Source organism: Microcebus murinus, chromosome 32, assembly GCF_040939455.1.
Source record: "Microcebus murinus isolate Inina chromosome 32, M.murinus_Inina_mat1.0, whole genome shotgun sequence".
NCBI classification, from domain to species: domain Eukaryota; kingdom Metazoa; phylum Chordata; class Mammalia; order Primates; family Cheirogaleidae; genus Microcebus; species Microcebus murinus.
The window spans coordinates 1,259,505-1,277,980 of record NC_134135.1 but is presented as its reverse complement, the minus strand read 5'-3'; the positions used below and the strand labels follow the sequence as shown (position 1 = coordinate 1,277,980).

At 55.2% G+C, this 18,476-nt stretch overlaps 3 protein-coding genes across 5 annotated transcripts in view; 2 read left to right on the top strand and 1 right to left on the bottom strand.

The window, feature by feature from the left end:
• BRSK1 (BR serine/threonine kinase 1) overlaps window positions 1–10,980 on the top strand; it is a 22,315-nt gene extending 11,335 nt beyond the window's left edge. Inside the window, exons 8-20 of one of the 2 annotated variants that reach the window (XM_012775566.3) lie at window positions 2,380–2,526; window positions 3,025–3,056; window positions 3,425–3,595; window positions 4,067–4,164; window positions 4,412–4,571; window positions 4,804–4,864; window positions 5,275–5,644; window positions 6,054–6,102; window positions 6,195–6,318; window positions 7,012–7,210; window positions 8,368–8,457; window positions 9,119–9,169; window positions 10,823–10,980. In XM_012775566.3, coding sequence (XP_012631020.1) covers window positions 2,380–2,526; window positions 3,025–3,056; window positions 3,425–3,595; window positions 4,067–4,164; window positions 4,412–4,571; window positions 4,804–4,864; window positions 5,275–5,644; window positions 6,054–6,102; window positions 6,195–6,318; window positions 7,012–7,210; window positions 8,368–8,457; window positions 9,119–9,169; window positions 10,823–10,980 — 1,710 coding nt within the window. The remainder of the gene's footprint in view (window positions 1–2,379; window positions 2,527–3,024; window positions 3,057–3,424; window positions 3,596–4,066; window positions 4,165–4,411; window positions 4,572–4,803; window positions 4,865–5,274; window positions 5,645–6,053; window positions 6,103–6,194; window positions 6,319–7,011; window positions 7,211–8,367; window positions 8,458–9,118; window positions 9,170–10,822) is intronic. The other variant, XM_012775567.3, reaches the window with a different exon arrangement.
• Window positions 1–18,476, top strand: part of RPL28 (ribosomal protein L28) — an 83,982-nt gene that overhangs the window by 9,111 nt on the left and 56,395 nt on the right. The gene's annotated exons all lie outside the window — the stretch shown is intronic.
• On the bottom strand, window positions 9,085–18,476 carry TMEM150B (transmembrane protein 150B). 2 transcript variants are annotated; one of them, XM_012775568.3, is made up of 8 exons: window positions 18,389–18,476; window positions 17,985–18,165; window positions 17,632–17,707; window positions 17,309–17,368; window positions 17,155–17,222; window positions 16,792–16,919; window positions 14,805–14,988; window positions 9,085–11,993 (listed from the first exon to the last, which is right to left on the bottom strand). In XM_012775568.3, the coding sequence occupies exons 3-8, from the start codon at window positions 17,697–17,699 to the stop codon at window positions 11,767–11,769; spliced, it is 735 nt and encodes a 244-aa protein (XP_012631022.1). In that variant the 5' UTR covers window positions 17,700–17,707; window positions 17,985–18,165; window positions 18,389–18,476; the 3' UTR covers window positions 9,085–11,766. The 2 variants fall into 2 exon arrangements, with proteins under 2 accessions (XP_012631022.1, XP_075855153.1); XM_075999038.1 differs by having other exon boundaries at window positions 17,985–18,473.

The following is an 18,476-nucleotide window of genomic DNA, read 5'->3' as shown; positions in this document are numbered from 1 at the left end:
TTATTTGCAGATTCCATATTTGTGAATTCACCTACTCAGTAACATTTATCTGTAACCCAGGATCGATACCTGGGTGCGTTCACGGTCATTGGCAGACCTGCCCAGAGCAGTGACGATTCAAGTCTCCAGCCTGAGGCACTGGTTCCCGGCTGAGGTCAGACAGACCTCTGCCTTTTAGGTTCAGCTTTCATCCTGCAAACAAGCGTCCTTTTCACATTTTCATGGGGGTTTTTTTTGCTGTGATTTCACTGTTTGAAATGGTCCCCAAGCGTGGCATTTCTGAAGTACCTTCTAGTGTTCCTAAGCACAAGGAGGCTGGTATGCACCTTGTGCAGGAAATCCATGTGTTAAATGAGCTTCGTTTAGGAATGAGCACAGCGCTCTTGGGCCTGAGTTCAATGCCAATGAAATAGTATATATTAAAGGTGTCTTCAAGCAGAAACACAAGATTAAGTCATGATGGATAAAAAGTGTCATGACCAGAGGGGCAAAGGAACCTAACTGTATTTCCTCTGGGAGCAATGCCTCATTATTCACTAATTCACAGCTCGCTGTAGCTTCTCAGAGCAGAACTACCAAGAATAACTAGACTCGGCTCTATTGCTGTCTTTGTGCTGTTGTTGTTGTTGTTATAATTTTTAATGCATGCCATAGTGCTTCCTGGCAGAGTCATTATGTCCCATTCACGGAAGAGAGGAAACTGAGGTGTAGTTCTAGAGTGCCAGGCAACCAGAAGTCAGAGCCAGGTGTCCTGACCTCAAGACTAGCATTTGGGGGTGCTCTCTCCCTTGCTCCCCTGACACGCACTGCATTCTCTGTCCACAAACCTCAGATACTGGGACAACAGGGCACTGCTGACACCTGGAAAAGCTCTCAGAGACTCACACTGTCACCCCCCCATCGAGTTTTTGTCCAATGTTAACCCTTCCCAGGTCACCTTGGCCTCCTGTCCCTCTAACCCCTTGCCCCATTCGTGGGCAGCATTCCCACCCACCTCATGGAAGATGTCCATCTGTTTGTCGTCTGTCTTCCCCTCTAGAAGACAGTTCCACCACTGTTGTAGGCACTGAGCATCGGGTGTGTGCCCAGCACCGTCCTAGGCAAAGCTCCGTGAGGGCAGGGACGTGACTGTGCTCCTTGCTCCATCTCTGGTGGCTACATCAGAATGTGGGCTGTAGCAGGGGCACGATCAGTTGCTGAATGTGTCACAACAGGTAACGCATGTTCAGTCCCAACTGTCCGCCCAGCACTGTATTAAGCCAGCTGCTCCTGACACAGTCTTGTGCAGTGGGTGCTACCCCCTGTCACTGTTTTCAGAGCAGTTACTTGCCCGAGGTCACACGGCCGTAAGCGGCAGAGCAAGGATTCAAAGCAAAGCAGGTGCCAGCTTTCCTACTCCTGACCCCTGTGCTCACCACCCCTCTGCAAGGCCACAGCCTGATGTGACTCAGCCGCTACGTAATCTTCGGGCAACCTCGCCACCCTCTCCTCTGTCCCCTCTGATACCCTGGGCCCCTGCACAGGCTGTCGTCGATCCCTCAAATGCACACTCTTGCATCCTCTACTGGCGTTCTAGGGCTGATGTCACAAATTACCACAAACTGGATGGCTTGGCTTCAAGCGACAGAAATGTATTCTCTCACAGTTCTGCGTCAGAAGTCAAAAATCAAGGTGTCAGCAGGGCCATGCCCCTTGTGCAGCCTCTATGCAGGCATCCTTCCTGCCTCTTCCTAGTTCTGGTGTCTCGGTGTCCTTGGTGGCATTCCTTCAGCTATAGCTTCATGGCTCCAATCTCTGCCTCCACCGTCACGTGACTTTCTTCTCCCTGTCTCTGCACTGCCTCATCTTAGAAGGACGCCAGTCTTTGGATTCAGGGCTCAGCTTCATTCAGGTCTCTGCTCTAGTTGTACCTCCCTGGAGGAGCACCACTCAGTCACTCCGTTACATTGCTGTTTCTTTGCTTGCTCACCTGCTGTCTGCAGTATGCGGGGTGAGCTGTACCGGGCAGTGGCTTATTTTGTTCACTGCGCTCCCTGACCCATAACAGATGCTCACCTTTTGTTGAATGAATGATTTCCCCTCCGGAAACTGGTCTGGGGAGAAACCTGTTTTCAAGGAACGGCCTCCACTGCAGCCCCAGCCTCTTTGAGCACAGGTGCCAGGCTACTCCTTGCTAAATCCATGCTCTGCCACTTAGGAGTTGGTGGCTTTGGGCAAATTGCTGAGCCTCTCTGTGCCTCAGTTTCCCCACTCGTGAAATGGAGACAATAGTAGTTCTCTACCTCCTGTGCTGGTGATGAAGGTTAAATGTGTTCATGCCTGCGAGGTGCTTAGAATCTGTAAGCCCTGTGTAAGGCGTCCTGGTTCTCTCTTGCCCAGGGGGCTCTGCCCTTTGATGATGACAACCTCCGCCAGCTGCTGGAGAAGGTGAAGCGAGGCGTCTTCCACATGCCCCACTTCATTCCTCCAGACTGCCAGAGCCTCCTGAGGGGCATGATCGAAGTGGAGCCCGAAAAAAGGCTCAGTGTGAGTTGGGGGAACCTACGGAGGGAGAGGAGTGGGTGATGAGCACAGAATCCTTAAAGGAGTCATGGGGCTGGGTTTCCAGGACCTGCCCGTCAGTCCCTGGGGTGACTGGGGTCGCCGGCTTAGCCGCAGCCCAAGGTCCGGCAAAGCCTCCTGCTCTCAACCCGGGTGGAGTCCACACAACAGTGGACCCAGGAGTCCCAGGCAGTGAGAGGACGCATGCGCGAACCGGACCTTCTGAAAAGCCGGGGAGGGGAAAGGATGACACTGCGCATGCGGAAAACTAGAGCCACCGGTCCAAGTAGTCAGAGACCGCGCGTGCGCAGGCAATGTGCTCCGTTACCACTAGGGGGAGACATGATGTGTCATCGGCCCCTGGTGGGGGTGGGTGGGGGTGCATGGTTAGGGACCCCCAAATCCACCCTAGTCAACTTTCATTTCCCGCATTCGTGTGCATACTACCTTACTTCTGCTTCCCTACGACCCACCCCCTCACAGCTGGAGCAAATTCAGAAACATCCTTGGTACCTGTGAGTATGGGGTAACTGGGCACTTGGGTCCCTGGGAGAGGAAGGGGTAGGGGCCAAAGCAGGACAGGAGGCTGGGGGTGGGATGCCAGGGCTCCTGAATGATGAGGGGCTGGGGACTTGGACTTCTGGGTCCTGGGGGAGGAGGACACAGCTGGAGAAGGGATCTGGGGATCAGATGAGGAGGGGGCTAGGCTCGGAGTCCAGGACTCCTGGGTCGGGGGAAGAGGAGCTGGGGGGAACCCCTAGGTCTGAGGGAGGAGAGGCTGGGGGCCAGGACTCCTGGGCTACTAAGAGTGAAGGCTTGGGGGCTCAGGACCCTTGAGTCACAGCAGCGAGTTCCCAGTGATGTTTCTCCCCCCCACTCCCAGAGGCGGGAAACACGAGCCGGACCCGTGCCTGGAGCCAGCCCCTGGCCGCCGGGTAGCCATGCGGAGCCTGCCATCCAACGGAGAGCTGGACCCCGACGTCCTGGAGAGCATGGCGTCACTGGGTTGCTTCAGGGACCGTGAGCGGCTGCACCGTGAGCTGCGCAGTGAGGAGTAAGACCCCAAGACCCCTGCACACACACACCCACGAGGGGCGAGCTGCCAGGACAGGGCCTCGCTCACGTGCAGACCACGCAGGGCACAGCACCCTGGCCCTGGTCTCGCGTGACTTAAAAGCTCCCTCGGAGCTACGGGACCAGCGGGAAAAGTCAGGGGAACATGCTGAGAAAGTATTAATAGACGCTGAGACAGACTTAGCCCCTTGCATAGAGCTTACAGATAGTAAGTGCCCGAATGTTAGGTATTACGTATTATTATTGTTATTGAGTAAAACAAGGCTGAGAGGTACCTTGAGCCAAATGAAACAATTATTTTGATACCTAGAAAAATGGAAGCATAGACAGAAACGCTGGATGGGACTGAGCCCCAGAGAGCCACAGGCACTGGGAGCAGATGAGACCTCCTCTAGGCACTGATTTCTAACCTCAATCTCCTCCTACCCCCTTCCACCACCACTTCTCTTAGGGAGAACCAAGAAAAGATGATATATTATCTGCTTTTGGATCGGAAGGAGCGGTATCCCAGCTGTGAGGACCAGGATCTGCCTCCCAGGAATGATGTTGGTGAGAAGACAGGGCTCAGGGGCCAGACACGTGGGTCCTGAGAGGGGAAGAGGCTGGGAACCCAGACCCCAGGGTTCTCGAGGGAAGAAGGGACTGCAGACTGCTTGACTTTCTCCATGACATTTATCAAAACCCCGCTCCACTCTGGGCCTCAGTTTCCCCATCTGTGTAGTTTACAAGGAAGTTGTGTAAGTGTCGTGTGCATCTGGGCGAATCCACTGATTAGGTTGAAACTCTCATCTCTTAGACCCACCCCGGAAGCGTGTGGATTCCCCCATGCTGAGCCGACACGGGAAGCGGCGGCCAGAGCGGAAGTCCATGGAAGTCCTGAGCATCACCGATGCTGGGGGTGGTGGCTCCCCTGTACCCACCCGGCGGGCCTTGGAGATGGCCCAGCACAGCCAGAGGTGGGAGCCCCGGCCCCTTCCAGAAGGATCCACAATCCCGGGTAGGGAGGGAGTTCAGGATTCCAGCCCCACCCAGCTCAACCTCAAATGTGCTGTGTGCTTGGGAAAGTCACCTCCCCTCTCTGGGCCCCATTTCCTCATCTGGAAGGACTGTGGCAGTGAGAGGACATCTGACTCTTTTGAAACTTTGCCACCTGATTTATTATTTTTTTTTAATCTATCCTGGAAACAGATCCCGTAGCGTCAGTGGAGCTTCCACCGGTCTGTCCTCCAGCCCTCTAAGCAGCCCAAGGGTAAGCCCAGGTCCCCAGTGGAATTAAGAAGGGATAAAGGGGTGGAGACACTGTGGAGCAGAGATTGAGCAGCAGACGCTACAGTTCACATGCAGCCTTGAGACTTTGTCTCCTGGCTGGAGGCCAAAAACCCAAGGCCTTATTAGTGTATCGGACCATTGGCTATTTTTACCTCCCTGTGACTGGGTTTTCAGTGAGTGTGAAGGGTTCATTTATTCATTTAACAAGTTGATTGAACGCCTACTTTGTACTAGCCCCTGTGTTCGGGTTGGGGTTACAACCCCGACTTCGATAGGGGAGGGGCAGTAATTGGACTACAAGTTCCAGCATGCATCGGGGCGTGTGTGTGCCCAGTGGGGCCACCAGGGCCTTGGCAGCCCGCCTTCTCACCAGTCTCTGCTCCTCCGCAGAGTCCGGTCTTTTCCTTCTCACCGGAGCCCGGCGCTAGAGATGAGGCCCGAGGCGGGGGCTCCCCGACTTCCAAAACGCAGACGCTGCCTTCCCGGGGCCCCAGAGGTGGGGGCACCGGGGAGCAGCCCCCGCCCCCCAGTGCCCGCTCCACACCCCTGCCCGGCCCTCCAGGCTCCCCGCGCTCCTCCGGCGGGACGCCCTTGCACTCGCCCCTGCACACGCCCCGGGCCAGCCCCACTGGGACTCCGGGGACAACACCACCCCCCAGCCCAGGTGGCGGCGTCGGGGGAGCCGCCTGGAGGAGTCGCCTCAACTCCATCCGCAACAGCTTCCTGGGCTCCCCTCGCTTCCACCGGCGCAAGATGCAGGGTATGGTGGTGCAGAGGCTGGGGGCACGGACTGCTGGGTCCTCACGTGGGGAGGGGGCCGGTGGCTTAAAATGTGATCCCCAGGGAGATCCTCCTGGGGTCTCCAGGGCGGAAGGGAATGGAGGCCTGGATTTCCACGTTCTAAGAGAAGAGGGGCTTTCCTGGAGAGACGCAGGTGTGGGGAGACAGGACTTGGGCCTCTATCTCCAAAGGGGGAGCCCATTTGAGGGACACGCCCCTTTTGTTCTGGAGCACCTCCCCATTGGCCCATGACTTTCTGAGCCCCGCCCCATGGGCGTGACCCAACCAGGCAGAGTCTCTGGGGTCTGGAGCTCGGGTGGACGGCACCGCAGGGCTGTGCTGCCACTGGGACAAGCGCTGACCACGTTCTCTCCCCTCCCCGCACCCAGTCCCCACTGCGGAGGAGATGTCCAGTTTGACGCCAGAGTCCTCTCCGGAGTGAGTCTACCAGGGAACGGAAGAGTGGGGAGGGAGGGGGATTCATTGCTCTACACCCTCCCGACCTTCCTCCAACTATCCCTTCCATTCAGGCTGGCAAAACGCTCCTGGTTTGGGAATTTCATCTCCTTGGACAAAGAAGAACAAATATTTCTCGTGCTAAAGGACAAACCTCTCAGCAGCATCAAAGCAGACATAGTCCATGCCTTCCTGTCGGTGAGGGGCCTGGATCTCCCTTGCGCCTGGCCACCCCAGAACGACAAACCCCGGCAGCCCTGGGGTTCACCACTTTGGCGCTGGCCTGCCTTCCTCCTGGGCTCTGGGATTGGTAGTTTTCCAGCCAGAGTTGGGTTCGGTCAATGTGGGGCAGGGAGGAAAGGTTCGTTGTGCCCAGAGGCCTGGAGGTGGTGAAATAGAATCCTGAATTGCAGTTTCTTAGATTCTAGTGCCCCTGAGGTTGGTGAGTTACCATTTCCCTAATACCAGGTTTGAGATCAGCAGAAGAAAAACTATTTTTCCCTGCAGAAAAATAGTGGGCTGCCCACTGCCGGTCCTGGGGTTCTTCATAGGAGTTGATGGGAATTACAGTTTCCGAGACAGATGGGGCTTATGGACAGTATTTGTGGAGGGAGGGAGAAGTGTGTTTCATGTGGTCTTAGAGCTTGAGGCTGTGCCTACATGTAAGAGTCCTTGTGAACTTGGGATTCAGTCATTCTACCATTCCACTGATACCCTGGTTATAGGACAGAGGAAACTACAAGTCCCAGCAGGCAGTGGGGCCTCCCATGCCTTTTCTGTTAGTCTTTCACCCAGTGGCTGATGGGGTTTGTAGTTCCTTGGCCAGAGCTGCTGTAGGGTTGGTTGTCCATTCCCTGGACTCACCCTGTCCTGTGTTCCCACCTCTCTCAGATCCCCAGCCTGAGTCACAGTGTGCTGTCACAGACCAGCTTCAGGGCCGAGTACAAGGCCAGCGGTGGCCCCTCCGTCTTCCAGAAGCCAGTCCGCTTCCAGGTGGACATCAGCTCCTCTGAGGGCCCAGAACCCTCCCCCAGACGGGACGGCAGTGGGGGTGGTGGCATCTACTCCGTCACTTTTACTCTCATCTCCGGTGAGTTCTTGACTAGACTGCCCCACACCCAGGGTTTGGGATGTTCACGACAGCTGCAACAGGACAAGGCCAGGAGTGCAGCAATAGGCAGGAGGACATGGTGCTCAGCTGGTGCTGACTCTGTGAGCATCATGCTCACACAGAACCCACATCCTTCCCCATTGTCTCCTTGACATCTAGCAGGTATTTACAGTGTAAATAATGAATGCATTATTTCATTGACGCTTCCAAGCAGCCTTGAGGTGTTCATAGTCACCAGTTTTACAGAGGAGAAAACTGAGTCCTAGAAGATAAATGGGGTTGACTAGAGTCACACAATAAACTGTGGCAGAGCTGGGGCTCAACCCAGGCCTCCTGACCTCACAGGAGAGAGTAGAGCTCTTCCTGCTACTTTAAGATCGTAGATCAAAAGGGCAAAGACTGCAGCGTGCTGATGTCTAACATCAGTCCAGCCCAGGCAGACATCACCAATCGATCACAGCACGTCTTCCTGCTGACCATAGGCAGATAGCTGCAGCCTCCTCCCTAGGCAGCCACAACCAATCCAAAGTTGGCACAAGAGATAACCACAGCAATACCTCACTTCCAATTCTGCATGCTTCCTGAGTCCTAATGGGAAGAGTTTGGATAATGAGGGATACCTCTGCTCTCCTTGTCACAAATTTTAGTGTGTCACTGCCAGGAGATGAGTTTGCTCCAAAGATTTCTAAACCAGGATGCTGTGCGACACTTCAATGAATGTTCCATCACTAAAACCGATTATAGTGCTGTTATTTTTCTTTCCCCCTTAAAGACTAATATGCAGACCTTTCTGAATTTTAAGGCCTATTTCTCACATTTATTTTCTTACATTTCTGGCCTTCCATGGCTTCAACTAGAAACTAACAAGCAGTGGCATCTATTTAACTAGCAACTGATGCCTGTTGTTATTTTAAGTTGAAGATATCTGAGTTTGACAGTAGTTCTTAACTAGCAACACAGGGACCCATTTGCAAACTATGAATTTATGCCGGCCCCAGCAGAGCAAGGGAAATTGAGGCACAGAGGAGGAGAAGAGAGTCATTTGCTTGGTGGAGAGAGTGGGTTCTGCAGGCTGGGAGGGCCTTCCCTCTCCCCACCCCCAGTCAGCCTGTTTCCCTGCCCGCCGGTCACTCCAGGTCCCAGCCGTCGGTTCAAGCGAGTGGTGGAGACCATCCAGGCACAGTTGCTGAGCACTCATGACCAGCCCTCCGTGCAGGCTCTGGCAGGTGGGTGGCAGGGGCTGGAGGTGGGAGACGTCTGGTGTGACCCAGTGCTCCGGGGTTTGGTTTGCAGAGGAGGCCAGTTGGGCTCCTTTGCCGTTGTCTTGCTGAGGACTTCCCTGCAGTGTTGCCAGCAGGTTCCCTGAGACTGGAGCCTGAGAAGGAACTCGCTAGCTACCTGGAGACTGGCCTCCAGGGGTCCCTACAAGGACGACAGGCTCTGTGTCGGGGGTAGAGGAACATTCTGCCAACAGAAGTTCTAGACCTCTCTGTTCAGGAGGAGGGTGACCAACCATCTCGGTTTGCCTGGAACCAAGGGGGGTTTCTGGGATGTAGGACTTTGAGTCTAAAACCAGGACAAGTTGGTCACCCTCTTTGCAGGACTCAGGCTGCACCTCACACCCTGTTGCTAGGGCTAACAGTTCCTAGCAACCAGGGTTGTAAGCTGAGTTCACAGGGAGTGGGTAGGGTCTGTGCTCCATGGGGGTCAGGCCTCCCTGGGCTCACTAGCCCCTGTCATCAGTGAGTAGAATTCCCCAGCAACCAGGGACAGTGCAGGGGCCAGACCTCTGCAGGGTTTGTTACTAAGGTATCTTAGTCCCTTAAGGCTGCTGTAAGAAAAATACCATCGACTGGCTTATAAACAACAGAAATTTATTTCTCACAGTTCTGGAGTCTGGGAAGTCCAAGACCAAGGCACTGGCATGTTCGATATCTGGTGAGGGCTGATTCCTGGTTCATAGATGGCGTTTTCTATGTGCCCACATGGTGGAAGGGGCAAGGCAGCTGTCTGGGGCCTCCTTCATAAAGGCACTAATCCCATTCCTGAGGGCTCCACCCGCATGACCTCCCAAAGGCCTGACCTCCTCCCACCGTCACCTTGGGGTTAGGATTTCAACTTAGGAATTTGGCAGGGACTCAACGTCCAACTAGAGGTAACCAGAAAGCCTGAGGGAGGAGCGCTCCTGCCCAGCAAAACAGCCCTCATTTCTGAGACATGGCAACCCCTCCCCAAGGAACAGGATCTCATAGGACAGAGTGAATGCGAGTGCTGTCCTGTGGCAGGGTGGGTCAGCACGCCATAGCCACCAGGGGACAGTTGCCTGCTCTGGGGGAGTCGGGCAGCGTCAGCCTTGCAGGGTTCACTGCTCCTTCCCAGACCCCTGGCCACTGTCCCCACGGAAGGGAGGAAGAGGGCAGGAGCCAGGGTGGCCCTGTCACCAGGACACTCAGGTAGGCATTTGGATGTGGACATCCTTGGGAAGGGGTGTGTCATTCATCCTACCATGGCCCCTCAGGGGACATTTGGCAATGTCTGGAGGCAGTTTTGGTCGTCTCAACGGGGGAGGGCAGGGGTATGCCACTGGCATCTTGTGGGTAACCCAGGGATGCCACAATTCACAGGACAGCCCCCCACGGCAAAGGGCTGTCTGGGCTCCAAATGCCAATGGTGCCAAAGTAGAGAAACCCTGTTGTCCGTTATGATCACTAAGGGCAACCACAGAGCAAAGTAGGCCCACCAGACCCTGTTGCCAAGGAAAACCAGCCTTCGTGACCAGGAATCTCAAAAGGGGACACAGCATCAAAGATACAGGACCAACAGGCCCCCCGGGACCTCAACCACCTGCCTTGTATAGGAGAAGGGAGTGGGGGACAGGCCTTGGAGCTTGCCCTGGAAGAAGACAGCCTTGTTGATTGCCATGGCAACAAGCCCCACAGTCAGTTTCTCTCAAGGGGGCTGATCTCTGCCAGGGGACCTCAGATAGCGTCTCAGGCCCCATGGAAATTGCTGGGTGGCCGCCCAGCAACCAGTGTTTCCACAGCATTCCCCAGAAGGAAGTAGCCTCTGTCCGGGGAAGTCAGGCCCACAAAAGGGGAACCCGAGTCAGGCATGCCCAGCGGGGAGGGCCTGAGACCACCCCCAGTGGGCTCCCATGGACATTTCTCCCCAACAACTGGGGCAACAGAGAGTGGGGGAGCCCCTCTGGCCATGAACCTACGTGCTGCTGGGCGTGTCCTGGCCAACAGCAACCAGAATGTCGGAGACTCCCCCAAAGTCGGGCCAGCCGAGGCCTCACTTAGACTAACTTGGGCCCTTTTCCAAAGCCAAGAGAGTTGCACGGGGCCCAGGGTGTGGCCCCCATTCTAGGAACACCAGGCCTTGTTACTAGGTCATGTGTCCCCCTAGCAACAGCTTCTGGAGGCTTCCAGCCCTGGTGTTGGGGGCTTTGACTGGGCCTCACCAGGGGTGTAGCTGGGGGCCTTGGGGTCACTGAAACCAACCGATAAGGAGACCCCACTCCATCTCCTGATGGCAGGAACCTCAACCCTGGGCTGCAAAGCCCACATAACACCTCTCCTTCCCTCACAGATGAGAAGAATGGGGCCCAAACCCGGCCCGCCGGTACCCCACCTCGGAGCCTGCAGCCCCCGCCTGGCCGCCCTGACCCAGAGCTGAGCGGCTCTCCCCGCCGAGGCCCCCCCAAGGACAAGAAGCTCTTGGCCACCAACGGGACCCCTTTGCCCTGACCCCAGGGGGCCGGGGAAGGAGGGGAGCCCCCCTCCACCCCCCTTCCCTGCCCCCCAACTGTGAATCTGTAAATAAGGCCCAAGGAATATTTCGGGAGGGGGGAGGACACAAAAACCGGCCTTGCCCCGCAGGGATGGGGCTCCAGGGGCCGTGCCCAACAGGGGTGGTTCTAAGGGGGACTGGGGAGGGGGAGCTGTTTCTATTTTATTTATTGATTAATTTATTATTTTATTTATTGATCACTCTCTGCGGGGTGGGGTGGGGGAGGGACGGGAGCGGTTGGGGTGGCTTAGCAGATCCGGACAGGGCCCTCTGTCCCTGTGTCATCCCCAACCCACCTTCCCGGGCCCCTCCTCTCCCGTCCTTCCCCCTCTCCCACAACCTTCTGTACGGATTTGCTCTCCGGAAGGAATTCTGGTTTCGTGTGATCCTGCCTGCGTCCGTGTCTCTGATTCTGCCGGCGGCAAAAAAAAAAAAAAAAAAAAAGATAATAATAATAATAAATAGCCTTGATCAGGGACGCTGGTTGACCTCGGCCTCTTGCTTCCTGGGTGCTCCCATCGCAGGGGCAGGGCCAGATGGCGGGGACAGGTGGGTGCAGAGGTGCTGGCTGTGACCAGCTGTGCAGGGTCCCTCCACGCCCGGCCACATGTCCGCTAGGCTCCAGGACGGGAATGGTCAGCGCCTCCTGCTCCTGGCCAGAGGTCCCCAGTGGTTCATCCAGTGGGATGTGGGGGGAATGAGCATTGGCCCCATCTTCTTCCGCTGGTGACGTGAAACCTGGGTCAGGACGCCTGGGACAGCTGGACGGGCAGGGAGATGGGGGAGGCCGGCAGTGGGCTGAGGCTGGGCTGTGGGCTGAGGCTGGGCCGCGGCTGAAGACACAGGGTGCAGCTGTCCAGGACAGAGAAGTCAACAGACAAGAGTCCGAAGAGCCCGAACAGCAGCATGGCCGTGGCCCACTCGCAGACGGCAGAGGCGGAACGCAGCTTCCAGGAGTGGAGGACGATCACTTCACGCCTGTGTCAAGGGCCACACGGCTACCGAGAAGGACCCAGTGTGGCCTCGGGCTGGACTGAGGCCGACTCTGGGTGTCGTCCCCTGCCCCTCGGGCTGACCACCATCCTCAGCTCTCATCTTCCCACATACACGTACGTCCTCTCAAACGGATTCCAGCCTTTGTCCCCGATGCTCCCCAAGCCCTATCTGTATCTCAAGCTGTTCCCAAGCACTATCCTTTGCATGGCATTCTGGTCCCCACTGCTGCCAGCTCCAGGTGTGCAGAGTTTCCTGAACCTGCCTCCCTCCCTGCCAGCCTCGAGATGTGTTTTGCCACTTTCTCCTGAACATCCTCCCCCTACCCATGGCCCACAGGCCCCTCTTGCTCACTCCCTAACAGAATCTAATCTCCCCCTAAATCTGTCCCCACCCTGTGGCAACTCCACCATCCACTCATGCACCCAAGCGGCACTTGCCCCCTCCCTCCTTCCTCTTGGCCATCTGGTCACCCCAGCTCTTGTCCTATCTGCCTACCCTCCTCTAGTCTTGTGTCTCTCTCCTGGTCTGCCCCATCCCTTCTCTGGCTGTCCCATCCCAGCTCCTTAAAAACCTTTTTCTACACACCAGCTCATGCAGACTCCAGCCCAGCAGAGACATCTCTTGTTTCCTGGAACCTCTCTCACTGGAGCACCCTCACCCACTCCTCCCAGATCAGCTTCACTCAAGGATCTCTAAGCTCCTTAGGAGTCAAGCAGTGGGGTATAGATGGCATATAATGCCGACACCACCCCTGGCCCTGTGTGTCTTACAGCACAAATCACTTACTCCCAGGACTAACCCTGTTCCTTCCCTGCTCACAAGCTTTTTTTTTTTTTTTCTTTTTTGAGACAAAGTCTCACTTTATGGCCCAGGTGAGTGCTGTGGCATCAGCCTAGCTCACAGCAATCTCAAACTCCTGAGCTCAAGCAATCCTGTCTCAAGCTCCCAAGTAGCTGGGACTACAGGCATGCGCCACCATGCCCGGCTAATTTTTTCCTGTATATATTAGTTGGCCAACTAATTTCTTTCTATTTATAGTAGAGACAGGGTCTCGCTCTTGCTCAGGCTGGTTTCGAACTCGTGACCTCGAGCAATCCACCCACCTTGGTCTCCCAGAGTGCTAGCATTACAGGCGTGAGCCACCGCGCCCAGCCTGCTCACAAGCTTTCTGTGGTTGTCTCTTATCCTCAGGCAGAAGCCCAAGCCGCTCACCCTCATCTTAGAGATCCCAGCTGTGGCCCTGCCAGCAGCCCCATTCCTCCCGTGAGCTGGTCTTTGTGCTCTCTGCACACACCTGCAGGGGCCCCCCCAGCCTTCCAACCCCGGCCCAAAGAGGCTCCAAGATCCGGCTCAGAATCCCACGGGTCTCAGACCCACCTTTACAGATTCCAGGCCTTGTCACGCCCAGGTGGCTGTCTTTATAGCTCCTCCCCACTCCCCCCAGCCCAGGGACAACTGAGCCCTACAGAATGAGGACCTTGCAGCCAGACTGATTATCAGTCCTATTTTTTTTTTTTTTATCAGTCCTATTTTAAAGGTTTGGAAAGGGTTAGGCTGGGTCTTATCACGAATAGGGCCCCTGAAGAGGAGGCCCCACGGTTCTCCCCACCTAGGGCTGCTGACGGCTGAGTTGAGGGCCTGCCCTTCCCACCTGTGCTATGGAGCTCCAGTTTGTTGTTCTGGGAGGTGGGATGCCTTAGCTGGTTTCTCCATCCTCCCCACAAATAAGCAAGGCCCCAAGGTTGAGTTTGCAGCCCCTCCTCTCAGAGCACTCCACACTCTCCCTATCAGAATTCATCATTTTGATAAAAGCAGCTCCACTTGTTGGATATGGAAACAGGCTCAGAGAGGGACTTGACCCGCCTGGTGGTGTGCTGTGCTGGCGGAAAGCATCTGGCTTCTGGGGTGACTCAGAGGGGAGCTGGGAGGCCCAGCGCGGTGGCTCACACCTGTAATCCTAGCACTCTGGGAGGCCGAGGCAGGAGGATCGCTGGAGCCCAGGAGTTTGAGGTTGCTGTGAGCTAGGCTGACGCCACAGCACTCACTCTAGCCTGGGCAACAGAGTAAGACTTTGTCTCAAAAAAAAAAGAAGTGAGCTGGGATTGGGTCTCCACCCTTGGTGTGCTGGTAAAAGTTTAATAACCGGCTCTGGTTGGTAGCGTCTGCCAAGCACCATGGTGTAAATACTAACACCATTGTCATAATGTGATGTCACTGAACATGGAGTTAGGAAGAGCCACACCAACACCAACTGCTCTTGTGAGCCTACACGAGCCACCTGCAGCCCACCACCAACTCCACCATGGAATTCATGACACATCCTGGCCCAGAGACTCTCCCTGTCTGAACCTGATTTCTGGCATGGAGCGGCTGCCCCAAACAAACTATTATTATTCCAATATCATTCTCCTAATACTTACAGGTCACTCACTAGGTGCCAGGCACAGATCTAAGTACCTCATGTGTATTATCCTATTTATTCCTGGCAACCCTGGGGTCAGCCCTATTATTATCCAAATTTGATAAATGAGGAAACTGAGGCACCAACCGAGAAGTAAAGGAAGCAGTGGAAGTTTCCCCCAGCTAGTCTGTGGCAGTGATGGGATTCCAACCCAGGCAACGCGACCCCAAAGTCAGCACTCTCAACCACGAAGCTATGATCCTGTGCAGAGACCGAGGCCCAGAGAAAGGAAGAGACATCCCCAGTGGCACACAGCCAGGACATGGGAGACTGGCCCCAAAGAAGAACCATCCCCAACCCCTGCCCCAGCCCCAGTAAGGATACTGGCCACGATGAGGACGGTGCAGAGACAGCAGAGGGCCAGGCGGAGGAGGCCAAGCCAGGGGCCCCCGGGCTGGGGCAGGCTCTTCATCCGCCACCGGAGAAGGAGCTGCAGCCAGAAGTAGAGGTTGCCCAAGATGAAGGCAAGAAAGGCCCCTACCAGGTGTGTGGGCTTCTGGTTCTTTTCCTGGGAGGAGAAAGGAAGAATTGAGGGAAAAACCATGGGAGAGCGAGGGCACAAAGTGGGGGGGGGCCTTAGCCAAGCCAATTGACTGTAATGGAAAACTTGCCATACCCAGCAATCGGCTTATTGATTAGGTGCATCGGCTATTGTCAGTCTGTGAGGGCAGGCATTTAAATCTGTTGTTCACAGCTACAGCCTCAATTCCTACAACAGTGCTTGGCATGTGGTAGATGCTCAGTAAACAGGAGTGGACTAAATCCTGCATTCTCAAAGAGGGAGCCAGATATTGCAATTGATCCTTGGGGGGTGAAAATTCTTAGGCATTGCAAATGGTTTGTGGCTTACAAATATATAGTATATATTTCGTTAAAATTTTTAAATACTTAAAATGTCATGAGGGAAGGGATCATTAGGGGAAAATGTTTAGGCAGGTGATATACTGACAATACATTAAGGAACACAGAAATAAAGGAATGAATGAATGGCTATGTGAATAAAATAGGAAATTTTTACAAGCAAGTCAGAGTTAGCCTTTTGTCTGAACACCTTGTGGTTCCCCCCACCCAAGTTTCCACTATTTCAACAAGACAGGTTGGACATTAGCGATATCATGGTAAAATAAAATATCATAAAATTGGCTGGCCAAGATGTCTCATGTCTATAATCCTAGCACTCTGGGAGGCCAAGGCAGGAAGATCGCTTGAGCTCAGGAGTTGGAGACCAGCCTGAGCAAGAGCAAGACTTGTCTCTACTAAAAATAGAAACATTAGCTGGGCATGGTGGTGCATGCCTGTAGTCCCAGCAACTCAGGAGGCTGAGGCAGGAGGATCGCTCAAGCCCAGGAGTTTGAGGTTGCTGTGAGCTAGGCTGACACCACTGCACTCACCCAGGCAACAGAGTGAGACTCTCTCTCAAAAAAAAAAAAAAAAAAAAATCATAAAATAAACCAAAAAGATCTCTCCTATCATGTGTCAATCCATTTATTCTACGAATATCTACAGAGCTTCATGGTTAAGAATTTGAGTTCCAGGCCGGGCGCTGTGGCTCACGCCTGTAATCCTAGCTCTTGGGAGGCCGAGGCGGGCGGATTGCTCAAGGTCAGGAGTTCAAAACCAGCCTGAGCAAGAGCGAGACCCCGTCTCTACTATAAATAGAAAGAAATTAATTGACCAACTGATATATATATAAAAAATTAGCCGGGCATGGTGGCGCATGCCTGTAGTCCCAGCTACTCGAGAGGCTGAGGCAGAAGGATCACTCGAGCCCAGGAGTTTGAGGTTGCTGTGAGCTAGGCTGACGCCACGGCACTCACTCTAGCCTGGGCAACAAAGCGAGACTCTGTCTAAAAAAAAAAAAAAAAAAAAAGAATTTGAGTTCCAGAGTCTGTGAAGCTCTTCATTTCTGATCACCACTGACCCGTGGATAAAAACTGTGAGGTATGCTCAAGAAGGACCTATGTAGAATCCTGGTGGAGATGGAAAGAATTCATGTACAAAGTGTACAGCCTCATTCGGATGCTTAACATGACAAACACTAAGAATGAGTAAATCTCAGATCTCAGGAATTTCATCATTAAATGACTTGGGGAGAGGGGTTGGCAGAAAATTATCCCAACCTCATTCCGGTCCAATCCTCTCCTCCACAAAAGACTTCGGCCCCTGTACGGCCCACCACCCCCAAGAAAAATGCCGGTCCTGGGGGTGGCAGGACGAAGGGGCCTGGAGGAGAGGAGGGAGGGGGAGGGCCTGGGCCGCGGGGCATGCCGGGAAGTGTAGTCCCCGACTCGCGGAGCCGACTGCGTCTTACCTGGAAATTGGCCACCACAGAGGTGCCCAGTGCAGAGAAGAGACCCGTCCACAGGATCAGCTGGTTAGGCGACTTTCTGACCCCCCAGTCCCGGAGCTGGTGGTAACGGACAATGCAGATCCAGGTGGCTGGGAGGACAGGGAAGAGGGAAGTGGACGGGAGACACCCCCCTGTCCCCCCAGGCCTCACTCCTGGGCACTCCAGGGGGGCAGGACCAAACTCCTAGATTTGGGCGGAGGAGGGCTGGGGGCCTGGACCCCTGGGTCTGAGAGAGGAGGGGCTGGAGGTCCAGACCCCTGGGGCTGCGGAAGAGGGGTTGGGGGACCCCTGGGTCTGGGGGAGGAGGGGCTGGACAATGCTTACCCATGGCAGCTCCTATATTGAGCAACTGGCCAAAGATGCAGCTCTGAGGGGGGTACGATCCACAAATACTGGGGAGATAAAGGGTCATCCTATGGCTCCTCCAAGCCAAGGCCCTCTGCTCTCCTGCATCGGGACCCCATAACACCGTAACTACCTTATGTAGGGAAAGCCTTCGCTGAGGTTCACAGTCCTGTTGGCCACTGCAATGGCAAAACTGAGGCGGGAGGACAGAGCAGAGTGAGTAGGAGACTTTGAACTCTTCTGTTGGTTAACCAAACATTCCTGGAATCTAGCTACCTCCTCCCCCAACCCCAGGGGTTCCCCCAGCTCCTCCCCCCTCATACCCAGAGGTCCCTCCAGTCCCCCCTCCCTCAGATCCAAAGGTTCCACCCAGACTCTCCTCCCTCAGACCCAGAGGTCCTGTCCCTAACCCCTTCGCCCCCAGCCCCAGGGGCCCATCCTGCCTCTGACACTCACACAATCCAGATGCCCATGGTAGCCCAGAGGGCCAGGAAGGCAGGCAGCAGGGTCAGGTAGCCCCACATGGCGGGCACTGCAGGGGAGGCAGAGGGGCTGAATCTCTCCCTCTTAGTCCAACTGTGTTTCTCTCTCTCCCTCTCTCCTCTGTCTCCCTCTCATTCTCTCTCCCTCACACCTAAAGCCCCAGGCCTAGGGGAGGGCCCAGCAGGTGGGGTTGGGGTCTGAGCTAGTTCCTGGAGGCACTGTCCATATCTTTCCCAATTTTCAGTCCTAATCTCAGTTTTTCTCGATAGTTTCTCCTGGTCTTCCCAGGCCATCCCTCCAGCCCAGCCTCAGGGCAGGCTACTCACCTCTCCAGCTCCCCAGGCTGTGGTCCTGGGTGTTTCAGGAAAGGCCTGGGTTGCGGTGAGGGTGTGGCTGGGGCTGCCCAGAGGCAAAGTCCAGGCTGGAGCGCTGGCCACCGCACAGGGCCTTGGGTCTCCCCGCCACTCTCCCCGGGCCTCAGGCTGCCAGGTCCTGTCTTCTTAGAACCTAGCAGACAGCACCTTAGCTTTGGGGGCCCCTAAATTCCTTCCTCCAGCTTTGTGGGTTCCATGTCCAAACTCTCAGCCGTATCCTGCCCGGGGACCCAGAAATCTGAGCCACCAGCCCTCTCCACCCCTCCTCCCTTGGGGACCTAGGAGCCCGGGCCCAGTCCCTTCTAGAACACATGTCTTCATTTCTGGGTCCTGGGTTGCAGCCTCCTAGCTCTTACCTATGAAGGGACCGAAGAATCCAGCCTTCAGGTCCCCTGGCTGTCTGGGTGCAGTTTGTGCTGCAGGAGCCCTGGTGACCCTGCCTCC

Coding starts and splice junctions, on each gene's coding strand:
- TMEM150B (XM_012775568.3), bottom strand. CDS start 17,699: ATGTGGGGCTACCTGACCCTGCTGCCTGCCTTCCTGGCCCTCTGGGCT. Junction 17,369..17,631: donor ACCATGGGCATCTGGATTGT/GTGAGTGTCAGA, acceptor CTCCCGCCTCAG/TTTTGCCATTGCAGTGGCCA. Junction 14,989..16,791: donor CTGTGGTGGCCAATTTCCAG/GTAAGACGCAGT, acceptor TTCTCCTCCCAG/GAAAAGAACCAGAAGCCCAC.